General features: G+C 36.7%; 1 protein-coding gene across 1 annotated transcript in view; it reads right to left on the reverse strand.

The window, feature by feature from the left end:
* The window catches only part of KCNH7 (potassium voltage-gated channel subfamily H member 7), a 470,910-nt gene that overhangs the window by 9,346 nt on the left and 445,395 nt on the right, over positions 1-16,169 (reverse strand). The window contains exons 12-13 of the mRNA XM_003795144.2: positions 15,073-15,172; positions 5,140-5,394 (exon numbers count right to left, since the gene is read on the reverse strand). Coding sequence (XP_003795192.1) covers positions 5,140-5,394; positions 15,073-15,172 — 355 coding nt within the window. The remainder of the gene's footprint in view (positions 1-5,139; positions 5,395-15,072; positions 15,173-16,169) is intronic.

A 16,169-nucleotide genomic window follows, 5' to 3' on the forward strand; every position in this document is an offset into this window, starting at 1 on the left:
ATAACGTAATTTTTTGTTTGTACTGCTTTACCAACAGGTTTTAAAATTTCTAGGGCTCATTCCCACAAAATAATTTGCAATCTTCCTACTCACAGGGGGCACAAGAAGGGAGCCTTGAGGAGAATGATTTTTAGGGGGATTGGGTTAGACCAGTGGTTCTCAACGTTCCTAATGCTGCAGCCCTTTAATACAGTTCCTGTGGGTTGCGACCCACAGGTTGAGAACCGCTAGGTTAGACCAACCCCACTCAAACAGAGCCAGGAAGCTGTGAATGATTAAGGATGAGAAGAGTCCAAGAAAATCCTCTAGTCCAAGTTTTTTGCTTCCTTCCTGCCCCTTCCACACTGCCCCTTCTGTGCTGTCCTTTAATATAATAACACTTCTTTCTAATATTTTTGTGGCTCTTTTGATTTTGAATATTTTTATGTTACTATAAAACAAATTGCTTATCTGCGCAAGTTTACTTTTCAAATGTTCTACTAAGTGTCTCTTATGTGCCAGACGCTCTGCTAAATATGGACAAATCAAAAATGAAGGAGACATAGGCCTTGAACTTGAAGAATTCAGTCTAGCAGGATTGCGGTCACTTTTTTATATAGAGATTCATTTTCTGAACTTCTTTTAATTTACTGTTTTTCCTGTAAACTGTATTTTCAAGCTGTCAATACTTGGGGGACAAATGTTTCCTACTTTCTCACTCATTTTTGCTGTGTACTTTTGATGCTTTTCCTATGCTTTCTTTGCCTCTACAAAGCAATTAAAGGGAAAACAAAACTTACGAAAAAATACCATTGGCGTTGGGGGTTTATTTCAGAGAAAAAGAAACATTTTTTTCTTCCCGGGGAGAGCTGGTAGGAGGGAAAGGATCTGAAGCTGGTCTGCATTTTCACATAGAAATAGATTTGAATTTTGGAAAGTGATTTTGGTTTGATAGAAAGGCTTAAAAAAAAAAAAACTTGACAAGAAGCTATGATTAAACACTGAGAAAAGTTATTATGTAAAGTTATGGAATTTACATCCTTGGCTATTTTAGAAAATTGGACAGAAAGTAACGGAATTGGGCAGGATTAGTTATGATTTTAGAAACAGAGAACAAGATCAACCATTGGACTTCTCAGAGTTCCTTCCTTTCTTGCGATTTCTCCAAAAGTACGATTACGTGGCTCAAATGCATGGTCTTCTTCCAAGAAGGGGAAATTTCTGTATTCTTCATGGCTTTTCTCTTGCTCAGTATTTATTACCATTAAGTACACAGAAATTTCTCTAATGAGGTGCCTACAATTTCTGCCTAAGTAGGGTGAGACTGTTACAAAGGAACTAGCACTGCAGTCCACAACTAGGACTGGTCTGCGGCCTCTTAGGGACCGGGCTGCACAGCAGAAGATGAGCAGAGGGAAGGTCAGTGAGCTAGTGACCCGAGCATCTGATTTACAGCCACTCCCCACCTTTGGCACCTGAGTTCCACCCCCTGTCAGATAACAGCAGCCTTCGGTTCTCACAGGAGGGTGAACCCTACTATACACCGAGCATGTGATAGCTCTGGCTTGTGTGCTCCTTCTGAGAATCCAATGCCTGATGATCTGAGGTGGAGCTGTGATGTGCTGGAATCATTCTGAAACCACCTCTCACCCAGGTCTGTGGAAAAATCGTCTTCCATGAAACCAGTCCCTGGTGCCAATAAGGTTGGGGACCTCTGAATTAGTATATTCAAAACAACATTAGACAAATACAAAGACAGAGCTCCTTGTTCTGTGGACCCAGCTAACAGATCTCGGAGAGATTGCTACGATTTCCAGACAGGCTCTTCCTGGTTATGGCTTCCTTACACCATGCGATCCTGGGGTTTTGTTTCATTTTTTTAAGTGACAGTTTATCATTTTTTTTTGGTATTTTGCCAAATACGAACAAATGTAAATGATAGTGCTAGATTTTTAAGATATTTATCAGCAGGTTTTCACTGAGAAGTATGATTTATTATCCACAGACACTTGAACCTACTTCAAAAGTAAAATGATAACAGAGTATCTTAGTAAACTAGATTTTCAACTTAGGACCAGGAATGCAACACAAATGTTCAGAATACATACATACGTGATTTGATGGTGTTGATGCTTGTTCTTGTCTAGTTTCCTAGTAGCCAGTTAATGTAGGAAACATTTTTCAAGAAGATAACAAGAACTAATAGGACCGAAGTTTCATATTATACTGGTGAATTTTGTGTCAAGAAAGCTTAGAGAATTTCTGCCTGTGTTTCAATGCTCTCTCATTTCCAAATCATGTAAAATAAATTGATTTTTAAATGACAATGGTGAATCTCATGCAATAAATTCTAAAGGATTACATTTTTTCTTCAAGCTCAAGAAAAAATGATTATCATAGTAGAAATGAATAAAATGTATACATAGATACAGAGGCTTTGATGATTATAATTTAGTCTTTTATTAAAATCTGGAGATATGTGATTAGCTTGTTTTAATGGCAATTTAAAAACTGATGAGTTCAAAGGGGGAAATCTTGGTTAGTGGTCTTAATCAAATGAACGTCCTTGTAGACATTTGCTAAATATAGTTCAGAAAGACTCTGCACTTGGTTGCCTTGGAAAATGTTGCTATAGTTGCAAGACACATTTCTGGAAATGGATGAGCAGAAAGTAAACTTTCACTTTGCTCTGAATACACAATTTTCCTCGAGTCAACTTTTGACCTCAATCTAAGTAGGATTAGAGTCCATTTAATTTTTTTTCCATTTTATTTTCAGCTAAATGTGCTTCTCTGTTGGATTCAGCATAAAAATGCCAGGAATATGAGTGAGTGACATTTTCTATTGATGATGACACGAAAATTTGTGGGGAATTAATAGTTCAAACAGCAGCAGTTGTAGTTATACCTTAAATGCTATTCAAGTTCTTGAACATTACACAGTACTTCGTCTTCAAAAGGGAATGAAATTTTTAGTGCACGAAGTTCTAAAATTATCCATTGGTTAATGATACTAATTAAACAGGGTATTACATGTTCCACTGATTGAAGCTATTTGACATCATTTATGTTTATTCCATTGACATGCGTATTTGGCTATACATTAAAGATAATTTTTTAATTTATATAGGGATTGACTTGTACATTTTTAAAGTTAAAAATTCATAGATCTTAAAATTGTTAAAATACGATTTTTTACTGTATATGAAAAATAGCTAATTAAAAATAATTGGAAGAAGTGACAAAGTAAAATGTATGATGACAGGCATGAGAATTCATTGTCAGTGAGAGTCATTATAAAGTCAAATAAAATCCCTAAAATACATTTTTAATAACTTGTCACTTGAAACTCTAAGACTCAAGAGGAAAACAACAACAGCACTTTCTGTTTTTTAAATCAGGCCTTCATTTTGCTGACTTTTGGAGACAGTAGAGATGGTACAGCAAGGCCTTCAGAACTTCTGATTTCCGTGATACAACCTGTTTCTATTTTTAGCACTTCTCAGAATCCATTTTCATAAATAACTAAAATGGGGCATTTGGTAATCACATTTAATATTCCATTCTTCCATTGTGATAAATGAGGTACTATTTTCATTCACTTCATCAAGATTTTAGATTGTCCAGAGAACAGTTCATATATTCTTAGCTTACTTCAATGTGGGGTCACAGAAAAAGTTTCTACATGATAGGGAAAGCAACTCTGGAAAAATATAAAGCTTAAACACCTTCGATTCAATAAACCTCTTGTTGTTGAGTAGGATCCTGTGGAAAGATGGTGATGGTGCTGGGTAATATTAGAATACTCTGCCATAATTTTGCAATCCTGCTGGGCCAAGAGCATCTATCTTTCCTTGTTTTTGTTATATTCTTTTGATGTTTGGTATGCCTTCTTAATCTTTACATTTTCATATATCCAGGTTATAGTAAATGATTAAAGTTTTGCAAAATAAAGTCTTTTTTTTTTTTTTTTTTGAGACAGAGCCTCAAGCTGTCCCCCTGGGTAGAGTGCCATGGCATTACAGCTCACAGCAACCTCCAACTCCTGGGCTCAAGCGAGTCTCCTGCCTCCACCTCCCAAGTAGCTGGGACCACAGGTGCCCGCCACAACGCCCGGCAATTTTTTGGTTGCAGCCGTCATTGTTGTTTGGCGGGTCCGGGCTGGGGATTCGAACCCGCCACCTTAGGTGTACGTGGCTGGCGCCTTAGCCGGTTGAGCTATAGGCGCCGAGCCGCAAAATAAAGTCTTAATGAGAAAATATTAAATAGAGTGGAGATTTTATTTCAGAGTAAGTAATTTACACATTATCTTGTTTAATAACCGCAAACCTACTAGTTGAAGAGACAATATTGTTCTTATTTTAGAGATGCACAAACTGAGTTTTAGTGGGTTTGGTTGAGTCAGTTACCCAAAGCCTTAAAGGGAGCAAGGGATAGGGCTGAGCTTGGCACCCAAGCAGCCTCACACACACCTATTATTACTACTATTTAATGGCTTGATCTATAGATGCTAAAATAATGGTTCTTTCAGGTGACAGTTTTATCCTTTAGCATAATATCTACATATAATCAAGGGTTATTAGCCAACTCATGCATATTTTATACAATAAAACCCATACATTTGTGTTTTCTTTTTGGTAGGGATGTTCAATAAATGAATTAGATCAAGAACATACTGTATTTCAGGGCATTTCTCCACTTTTTCTCATATTCCTAGAAAAATGAAATTCTCTTTGGCATGTATTGCAGTGTGATAGCATTGACCATTCCTATCGTAACCCTGTAGGGTTGGGGTAAGGAATGGGTGCAATGGACACATATAACAGATAGATTGGCTACCTTGGTTAGAATCCTTGCTGTTTCTCTTCCCACTGAGTCACTATGCACTTTCCCACCGTTTTCTACTTGGCATCACGTTAAGTCTGGTTAGCCACAAGAACCTCTCACACTATCATCATTTGGAAATAGTAACTGCTTCTTTCACAATAGTGCAAACACTTCGTAAATGGATCTGATATCTGATCTATTTGCAGATATTTCATGACATTGAAAAAGGTTAGATTAACATGTAACCGTTTATGATTCTTAATTTGTGGTAAGTCAGTATTTTATAGTTAGCACTCAAGAGTGACAACCTGCCTGATTCCTGATTCTTGATTACCTTTGCAAGAGTGACTTCTTTTATCTATGTGCATTCTTCCTGAGTTGGGCAGTGTTTCTTCAAAATTGAGCCCCGACGCTTTCCCCATTGTTGCAGGAGAAGAATCCACCATTCCTGAGAAGAGCGGTTTCTGTTCATCATCAATGGAGGAGATGAAAGATGATGATCTGCTTTTTTTCTCTTCAAAGTGTCTTTTGGAACTCTGATAATGTCTTATGGTATCTGCAGAGTCTTCTGGATCGTTTGTACTGTTTGCTTTGCCAAAATCTATAAAAAAGTTATTTTACAGCAAATAATCAAATGCAAGACTGTATGGATATTATAATACTATGTGCATATTATCCTGTAGCTATATATAGGTTACCTTTCCTATTGAAGATGTAGCTAGACACTAATTTTTTTTAATTCAAGAGTTATTACATGTTTCTAATGAAATGAATTATACATTTCAAAATGAAAAGAATATTTACAATAGTAATAATGTCTCAGAGAAAAACTGCAGGACAACTTCCGAACTTATTTATACGTGCTTGACAGTCATTCATATTTGTAGAATCTGTGCTCTCTTTAGGGAAATTAAAAAGACAAGGGAAAATGTGTCCCAATTTTAAAATATCAGCGTCATGCAGTTTATTATTTGTTTGCTTTTAACCTCCATGCCCTATCATCTGTTGTGTCTATTTACATGTTGCAAAGGCCCAAATCGGAAGCCTCCTTGTTGTTCAGGCTGGCAGGATGAATTTCAACTGATAATGCATGTAATGGCCTTGACATTCTAGGCAGTTTGATCATGGAGCATATTACAAAATATATAAAGCTTAAATCCGGTAATTAAGGTAGGCTTTACCTAATTACATTAAAGCTGGTAGTGCATATTGGCTGTTTTATGCTGAAATGTCAGGATAATTTCAGCCCTGAAGGTTGTGTTAGAACATATTTCAGTAGGAAAAACTCAAAGAGACAAATCCCAGAACTTGTTTCTATTAGTGTCCTGGGGAGACAGTATAATTCTCCATCTGGTTCCTGCTAATAACTAACCAGCGAAGCTCCAGAAGGTATATCATTTTCTGGAGAAATGTTGGAGACAGTGTCCCCAGATCTACTCTCCGCCTGGGTGTGCTTACTTGTTTATTTATAGAAGGCCAAATGAACTGATTGAAGGCCACTCCAGAGAAACTTCCAACTGTTTTTTAAAAATTCCCATATGGCATAGAGGAATTCAACAAAGATTTTCTTCCCTTTATATTTTTTAAAATCATAATTTAAAATATGAGAAGACAGAAAGCAGCCCAAGGTAAAAAAAAAACAGATAGAGTTTAAAAATCATCTGTATGTGAAATTGTTATTGAAGAGTTTGTGTTCTGTCAATTAAAGTTAAATCTAGCAAAAGCAGATTGCTTAATTTATTTTCTTGAAGATTTCACATTTGCTCAGTGATTTCATCATTCGTGGGAAAACCACAGAACTTTCCAATCCCCAGCATTCTAGACACCACTGTTGACTCAGTGTCACCTCCACGTCTCCATTCAATGGCTAATCTAACTGGTTATAGATATTTAGATCAGTTCTTCTTATAAAACCTGTTTTCTCCTCAGTGTCGTTGGCACAGCCCTCCTTAAGCTTCTAAACTTCATTCTTCTCCTTCTTCCTTACCTCCTTTGTCTTTAACTTCTTCTCCCCATAGCCTTCTGAAATTTCAATCTAAGTAGTCTCACCTTTTGAACCTATCATTTTATTTCTGAAAAAATAATAGTTACAAATTTTAAGCCAGTAAATATGAAAAAAATGATAAGTTCCATTTTCTAAATTATCCTCTTATCTGCTTAGTGAATCGCATTGGTTTGTTCCTCCTCAACAAACATTTTATAGTCCCTAAGGTGGGTACTGGTGAGATTTAAATCAGCTCAGGCTTCTCGTTTTCCTCCAGCTGCTTTTCTTTTAAACACTTTCATGGAGTCTTTCCCAGCAGAATCATTTGTTAACTGAATTAACTATAAATACACATTCCTTCAATGTAAGTCTGGGTAATGCTGACTTGCAATGGGGGCTCAACACAAATTAATAAACTATTTTATCTCTTTACTTGAAAGGTCTTGGGGGTTCTCTGTAGATTTTTAAATCCTTACACACGGTAGAATGCTCTGCTCCACCTACTGCTTCAGGGGGCTCAGTCTTGGTTTACTAACTTATGGCTTGATTTTTAGTCTTTAGGGATAAGACTCATCAGTTCACATAAAGTGCTAAGTGGAATTATAACTTAAATGATTTACGTTCAGGACAAATAGTCACAAAATTTGTTGAATAAGGAATCACTATTATTCAGTTTTTTGTAAAATGGAGCAAATTTCTACTTATATATAAGATATAAGTTCTTTTTTTTTTTTTTTTTTTTTTGAGACAGAGCCTCAAGCTGTCCCCCTGGGTAGAGTGCTATGGCATTACAGCTCACAGCAACCTCCAACTCCTGGGCTCAAGCGAGTCTCCTGCCTCCGCCTCCCAAGTAGCTGGGACCACAGGCGCCCGCCACAACGCCCGGCTATTTTTTGGTTGCAGCCGTCATTGTTGTTTGGCGGGTCCGGGCTGGGGATTTGAACCCGCCACCTTAGGTGTACGTGGCTGGTGCCTTAGCTGGTTGAGCTATAGGCGCCGAGCCAAGATATAAGTTCTTTAGGAAAAATTTGAAGTAAAACAGAATCAGGTAAATGAAGAAGAAAAACTTTGGTATTATTAATTTTTTTCAATTTATAAGGAGAAAAACTCAACTTTATTTCTGTGTTTGCTGCCATGGCACTATCACCTTGATTGTATGATTCGGCCCCACTGAAACATTTTTCTAGTCCATGTTAGATAAATTAAAGCTTCATTTTTCTGCCATATAAAATGAAAGTTGAAATGACAATCTATTTGTGGATGGAAAATGGAAAGTGTTCGGGTTTTGACTGGAAATTGGCTGAAGTGTTGATGTAAAACCTACAATGAAATTGGGCAGCTGAAGTGCTTTATTAGCCTCCAGGTACTTCTAAATTTTGATGGACTGTTCCATTTTTTGCCTCCTTCCAGTTAAACTGAATTATTTGGTAGAAATTAAATAGTATTAGGTACTATCTTTTTCTTAGTGCTATTTATATTCTACATAGAAATAATTTTCTGAGGGCAGGAATCTGAGGGAGTTTTACATTTTTCCCTTCACCGAAAGTGAGACTGAATAACCACTTGTGTCATCATTTTACGAAGAGGACATTTGGCCTGTTTATCTCCTCCCTTTTCTCATAGGATGTGATTTTAAAGCATTTGTGGTTTGTCTCTGGGTTCAGAATAAATTCAAGGGCATAGAGTAAAAGTGTACTGATGGATTAACTGACCCATTCAACTTAGGAATGATAATATAAATCTTTCCACTTCAAAAAACTTGGAGCAAATATTTGTGCTCTCTCTATCTTTCATGGAGTGTTCTTTTCAAATTAATTATCATTTTTATTTGTCAGACTCAACAGGGAGACATAACCTTCGGTTTGAGAGAGTCATTTAAAGGTGCTCTCTCAGCGTTAAGAGTTATAGATTTCCCACTGGTGACAATTTAGAGATAAGCTTGGTAATTTCCAGTAAGATGTCTTGGAAAATGGGAGTCTTAAAATAAATTTCTTCATTTAAGATCAAGTACCTAAGGTCCTCTGTAGCTTTAAAGGATATTGAATGGGGACTAAGTGGTTATTTTTCTATAAAAATATAAGATTGAATGTCTTTAGAATTAAAATAAAAAACAGGTAAATTTTGGGAAATATTGATCAAAGAATACAAAGTTTCGTATATGCAGAATGAATAAATTCTGGACAGTTTGATGGCATAATACTTGAAAATTGTTAAGAAAGTAAATATTAACTGTTGTCTACACATATACACACACAAAATTAACTGTGTAAGGTGAAGAGGTATGTTCATTAGCTTAATTGTGGTAATCATTTCACTATTTAAATATGGTAAACCATACATATCTGCAACTTTTATTTTTAATTATACATACCACTAAAATGGACAAGAAAGAGCTAATCAGATGTGTTCCTGGGGAAGATATTCTAAAGAAATACCAAAATATAACATCTACATATTTAAAGAATTAATTTAATAAAATTAGAATCGAATAGTTATTTTATAAAAGTAAGTTTGCCAGTGCGTGTATCTATCCTTTGGAAAGCAATGCAAAACCACTAAACCAATATTACACAGGGATAATGTTTGAAATGCAAGTTTATCATGAGCCCCAGACTCTTTTGCCTTATTTTCTAGAACACTGGATTTTTCTAGTTAAATATATATAGAAAAATCTCATTGTAATAAAAATTTATGGCTAGAGAAATGAGTAAATTTCAGTTTCTCTTCCCTTCTCTGAGGATGTATATATCTCTTTCTCTTCCCTAGTCTTAGGATGTATATATGTCTTATTTGTTATCATATGTACAGAACCATCTAAACCCAGTAGAAAAAAGATGCTGAATGTTCTTTATTTCCATCCATTTAGTTGGTACAGGCACACCATTAACAGTTTTTATTTTTTTCCCTTGTATTTATTTATTTTTTTAAATTTTTGTGCTTGGCAGTTTTTTTTTTCTTTAGAATGGAGTTTATTATCAAAATCTTTTGCCAATAGTAATAGGGTTTTCTGAGCTCTGAGAATTGTTTTCTATGTGCTAGAATTAAGAGAGTAAAAATATTTCTAGATTAGGAAGGACAAGCTCAGCATTCTTTAACTTTCAGGTCAATGTCCATTTTGCTAAGAACATCTGTTTTCTTTCTAACCAAGTGAATTTTCCAAACACTAATTAATTCAGGCTACTGGACTACTTTGGTCTTGAATTTTACGTTTTTGTAAAAAGAATGGGAAAAAATGTAGAGAAGGGATGGTTGGAACAGGTAGTTTAGACACTAGAGGTCTGATGAGGAATAAGGGTCAAAGAAAGCTGCCATATCTGTGCTTTGGGGAAACTTTCTTCACTTGTGACCTCAGGTGACCTCTTTAATAGTTAAAAAAAATACCAGATATATACTGAGGGATTTCTCTTAAAACGTATAACACCAGCAGTCCATGTCATGATATTTCACAATATTTGAGCAACTTTTAGCAATAAAACCAATTAAGAGTAAAAAGTTCCCTTTTCCAAATTCTCTTTTTTTCTTCTCATCGAAAAAGCAAAACTAATTTATGTAGAGTTTGGTAGAAATCTTGATTCTTCCTGATAAATTATCTAGAAACTGTTACAAAAGTTGAAGAGGATAGATATGTAGACACTAACTACGATTTATAAGGAATCTCTGTTTACTCATTGACAAAGAAGAGTTTTCTCTAAAAAGTAGAGACAAACTTTCCAAAAGTGAAGTAGAAATAAAGATTAAAAAAAATTGTAGGAACATTTAGCACACAGTGGGTTCTCAGTAACAGTGGGCACCAAATCAACGGGTGATTGTTTTGGTCTGCTACATTGCTGCCCTCATTGGATTATTCGGTGCCAAAAAATCACTGGCCCTCTAGGCAGCCCAACTACTTTGATACTGTATTTTCTGACCTTAGAAAGACTTGAGCAGAATACTCCAAATATTTGATCAGGCAAGCTCTATCAGTAAAAATACCAATCCGTGTATATGTGCACGATGGCACACGTAGATATGTACACATATATCTACGTATTTTATAATCTATAGAGTATATATACATACGTGTATCACCTGTGTCGTTATATATGCCCTTTTACTAACATATTCCATCTATTATAAAATATACACAACATGCAATTTTAAAAGAATTATTATTACCATGACCCAATAGATCATTTTGGTACAATATACTGAGATAAGCCCAATGCAACTTTGAAGATCATTGAAGTAGAAACTATTTTCCAGAATTTTCCTCATTTCCTCCTATTTTGACTAGCCATCTTAATAATGCTGTGGCCACTGACTAGGTCGCAGAAGCATCATTATCATTCCTCACTTTCTGTCACAGGTACATCTTACTTTCAGCTCCAGACCTGTGACACCTGTTCCTACGATGATCCTAGTCATACTGGGAAGTCCCGGGCACCTCCATGATAGAACTTGAGAAGGAAAGAGAAAAGTCAGCTTGCAGATGCCTTCAAAATACATAAAGTGTCCTCAAATTTGTACACACTCTCCCCTGGAAAAATGTTTTTTTCCTTAAAAAAGAAAAGTAAAGTTCCTGAGAACAAACTACCTTTATAAACAAATGCAAATATGTTTAAGTATCTGTTTTGTTCAAATCAGCTTGCTAGAGTTTCTACAGGTCACTTCTTTTTAAAATATATCTTTTTGAATGTGAGCTCTTTAGCACCCTGTGGTAGGCCTGAGTGGAAAGAGGGTGTCAGGCAGCTGATGGCTGAAGCCTGAAAAGCTCCAGTGTCCTGTTGAGTGGGCGGTGAGTGGCACTGCACGACTCAACTTCTGTCTGCCTCCAGTGCCAGCCACATGGTCTTCCCTCTGCTTCCTGAGGCCTCTGCTGACTGATCCACAGACATCAGCCCTGTGGATGTCTCCTTCAAGGTTTCCTTTCTTATAAGCAGTACACTAACCCTAAAATAAATAGCGCACTTTGCAGGAAGATTCATTTCATATATCCACATATGTAGCATCATTGATCCCTTGTAAGTTCTATTCTTTATACTTGCATGTGTTTTTCTCCTAGATGTTAATTCTATATCAAGAACTATAGAATGAATGGTCACCTTAAGAGCATTAGAATGGAGTGATGGGGAGTAAATTGCTTTCAGCAAATTTTACTTGCTTGAAACATGCTGGAAATCCTAAAGACTTTGGAAAAGGCTCTTAGGCTCCGGCTAACTGCAGTTCATTGTGTTTCACATGGAGCAACTCATAGTAACTCACTGGCACATCAGGAAACTTCAAAAACCACAGGCAGGAAAATCCTTTAACATCTATACTTTATATAAAATTGGTCTCATAGGCTAAGCCTGTGATTAAAGGAAACATATTCGAAATCAACAGAAATCTCTAGTTGCATGAGTACAGGATAAATTGTGACATGCTCTGAAGTTCTTATCAGGAGATAAAAACATTAGATTATCTTAAGAATGAGGAAAATGAATAAGACTGAAAGGCTTAATAAATCTTTAACTGTATGGAGGACATTTCTATATAGACTACATTGTTAACCTGTTCTTCATTTCCAGTGAGATAAAAATAAGAGATTAACATCAGGATTTGGGGACTTAGATTAACTCTGGGGAAGAACAGCAGAATGGCAGTGGTTCTGCTTTTAGAAAAAGAGAATAATGAAAGCCATTGTAGAAAAAAAATTATCAATTGTCTATGATTGGTTTATTGTTCTGCAATTGGTTAGAGAATTCAATCATTTGCCCAATTCAACAAGTATTTATCAAAATTGTTTCTTAAAGGAATCCACAGTTTGTAAGAGAAAAAGGAAAAATATACTAGTACCCACTATACAGGGACGATTTTGACAATAACATAAGAAGTAAGTGTTTTGATAATTCGTAAGAGAAAGAACATTAACATTTGGGATCAAGAAATAGTTTATGTTGAATATATCATTGGAAATTGACCTTGAATAAGAAATGTAATTTTAGTGGATAAAACAGTGGTGTGAGGGGCGTGTGTGTGTGTGTGTGTGTGTTGTGTGTTTGAGGACAGGGAGGCAAATTCTAACTAAGAAAATGATATAAGCCAAAACAGAAATAATTTACATTGTTTCCGAAGAGAGGGCAGTTTAGTTCACTTGCAGTGTAGAGCAAAATAATGCCAGATGATTTCCCCTAGGGAGAGGATTCATAGAGAAGAGGAGAAGAGTCAAGAAAAGAACTTGAATTCAGAAGGCAAAAGGAGGAAGAGATCCAGGAGGAAGATGCTCCAATTCTATTTCACTCATTCGTTCAACAGATACTCGTTGAGCACCTGCTATGCAGCAAGTGATAAAGCTGCAGGGGACCCAATATTTCCCAGTTCTACAGAGTTTATGATCTCAAGGTACATGACACTGATTAAATAATGATGCAAATAAACCTAGAAGTACAACTGGAGTGAATGCTGCAGAGGAAATGCTGACAGGGGAAGGAGAGGAGCTAACGGGGTTAGTTAAGGGAAAGGTGGTATAAAACGAAGGGCTAGGTTTGGGGGACTGGAAGTCCTTAGAGGGCTTTAAATATGTGAGTAACGGCATTTAGGAAAAAAAAATCTCCACTGGTCCAGCGTGAAATAGATAAGAGAGGGGCAAGCTGCACGTGGAAAGGTGAGTTGGAAGGCTGTTTCTGTATTCCAGAGGGCAGATTAGGGTAGCTTGGTCCAGAATTGCAGGTAAGGACAGATGAAAAGCAAACCACAGGAGACTTAGTTTGAGGAATAGATGGAGATGTATTGGAGGTGGTGATATCAGGACTTGTTGCCAGAGTTGCTGGAGATCTTTGTAGGAGGTTGACTTCTGGATACCTGGATTGGGGGGCATGATATGCAGAGGCATGGAAACTGAAGGGGAGACAGGTTTCCAGGGAGCATCCTGTCTTCCATGAGTTTAAGCTGCCTTTGAGATTTCAAGTAGACCTAGGCATTTGGATATGTGGAATTAAAGCTCAGATGGACTGGGATTAAAACATAGATATGTATGTCTCCTAGGTGAGGATATGTGAATCACTTAGGGGAAGAGTATGATATAGAATCAGAAGAGGGCCTAGGATGATGCCTTGAGAAACTCTAAACTAAAACTGGCATAGACGATAATGATCCTGAAATTATCTTCAGGGAATTAGTGGGAGTAGGAGAAAAACAGGAAGAGCAAAATGTCACAGTTGCCAAGAAAAGAACATTCAAGAAAAATAGGAGAGTTGGTTCTTGGTGAAAGATGCTGCTAGGAGGCTGAATAACATGGATCAGCACTGGGCAAGAGTGGAGGCTTCCTGGGAAGGCCTTCTCCCACCTGCTCAGGCACAATTACGCTCACCTGCATCTGGTTTCCCACTAAGGAGTGTTATTTTTGTTACGGCACCTGCTATCTGAGGGTGTGTCCATCTCCCTCCCCAGGGAAGAGGAGAGCTGTTTTGCGCAATTTATTTCGCAGAATATTGAGTAGCACTTTAAAAATATGAACTGTTAAATCAATATTTGTTGAATATATAAGTAAAATACAAAGAACAGGATTTGTAAAAAACCCAGAGAGGGTAAGAAGTAGAAAGGGGCAGAGAAACCCAGAGAGGGTAAGAAGTAGAAAGTACCCCAGCGTTTGAAAATGAAGAGGACTAACATGGCCTTCCTCTGTGCATGTGAGCTATGTGAGGGAACTGAGCTCTTGACTTGAAATGAGAGTCCTTCTTTAAGAATACTCTGCTTAGGAATCTCAGGTATACTCAGTCAACTGTTATTAACTGGTCTCTTTTTAAAAACTAATCCACTCTCTTTATCTATGAAGTCCTTGTAGATATCAGATTGCTTAGTTGAATGACGCTGTTAAACTATCAGTGAGAAGCCAGAGACCAGATTATTAGCTACTGGAAAAAGTAGTAGAAAGTCCTCCTAGAGCCTGAATGAAATTTACTTTTGAAATCACGAATATGAGTTTTTAAATTAGAAGACCTAATAATCACATGATCTACATTTATTTATTTATTTAGACAGAGTCTCACTTATCACCTTCTGTAGAATACCACGACTTCATAGGTCTCAGGAACCTCAAACTCTTGGGCTCAAGCAATTCTCTTGCCTCAGTCTCCCCAGTAGCTGGGACCACAGGTGCCCTCCTTGATGCCCGGCTATATTTAGAGACGAGGTCTTGCTCTTGCTCAGTCTGGTCTCGAACTCGTGAGCTCAGGCAATCCACCTGCCTCAGCCTCCCAGAGTGGTTGGAGTATTTCAGACTGAACTTATGCTCTACATTTAAACCCTAGAAATGGAATGAATTACCTCTCTCTCCTTCACTTTCAAATGACAATTTCCTTCTTCGTAGTTTACAGTTGTCTCCTTCAGAATCATTCATGGACTGTGATCGTAGTAAGAGATCAGCCTTTGTTAATGTAAGATAAAAATAAAATGGAAGATTACCCAATTTGAATACAATGTGCTACCAGTAAACTACTTACTATTCGTATCATTTGAACCACCTTGTGACTCAATTATTAGATTGCAGGAGAACAGCTTAAAATACTTTGCTTAATGGTTGTCTCTAAATTATAAAGTAGTCTGATAGGATAATTCTAGTAGTTTCACCATCTGATGGGGAAATCATGGTTCTAGAAATCACTTATTAAAATGTTTGATGTCATCATTTAGAGACAAAATATTCCTTTATGAGGCATGTGTTTTATGTAGCTTGGCAAAGTTAAAATAAAAATAAAAGAGTTGACTTTTGAACAACACAAGATTGATCTGTGCTAGGTTGAGTCCACTTATCTGCAAATTTTCTTCTGCCTAAGACAGCAAGACGCACCCAACTCTTCCTCCTTTTTCTCTGCTTGTTCCTCAGGAAAGACCTTTACAATGATCTACGTCCACTTAATGAATGGTAAGTAGAGTTTCTCTTTCTTAGATTTCCTAATAACATATTTTTTTCTCTAGGTTACTTTACTACAAGAATACAACATATAACATGTAAAACCTTCAAAACCTGTGTTAATCAACTGTTTGTTACCAGTAGGGCTTCCATTCAATAGTAGACTAATAGTAGTTAAGCTTTTGGTGAGTCAAAAATTATATGTACATTATTGACTGTGCAGAGGTCAGTTCCCTTAACCTCTACATTGTTCAAGGGCCAAATGCAGCAACTTTGTAACATCTGTTTTACTACAGAGAAAATTGTGTACACTAATCATAATTAGCGATGATTCTTAAGTGATAAGGTAATGATTACAAAGTTACATTTCCCCACAATAAGTATAAGGTTGAAATCAATAAACATTCTGCTTTGAACCCTAAAACAGTTCGTTTCTAGCTCCCCCTGCCTTCCTCTCAGATCGCACATTATCAATCTCATAAATAAAAATGGAAGTTCCAGTTTCGTTTAT

The sequence above is a fragment of the Otolemur garnettii genome, unplaced genomic scaffold (genome assembly GCF_000181295.1).
Source record: "Otolemur garnettii isolate 467f Iridium unplaced genomic scaffold, OtoGar3 scaffold00090, whole genome shotgun sequence".
Taxonomy (NCBI): Eukaryota; Metazoa; Chordata; class Mammalia; order Primates; family Galagidae; genus Otolemur; species Otolemur garnettii.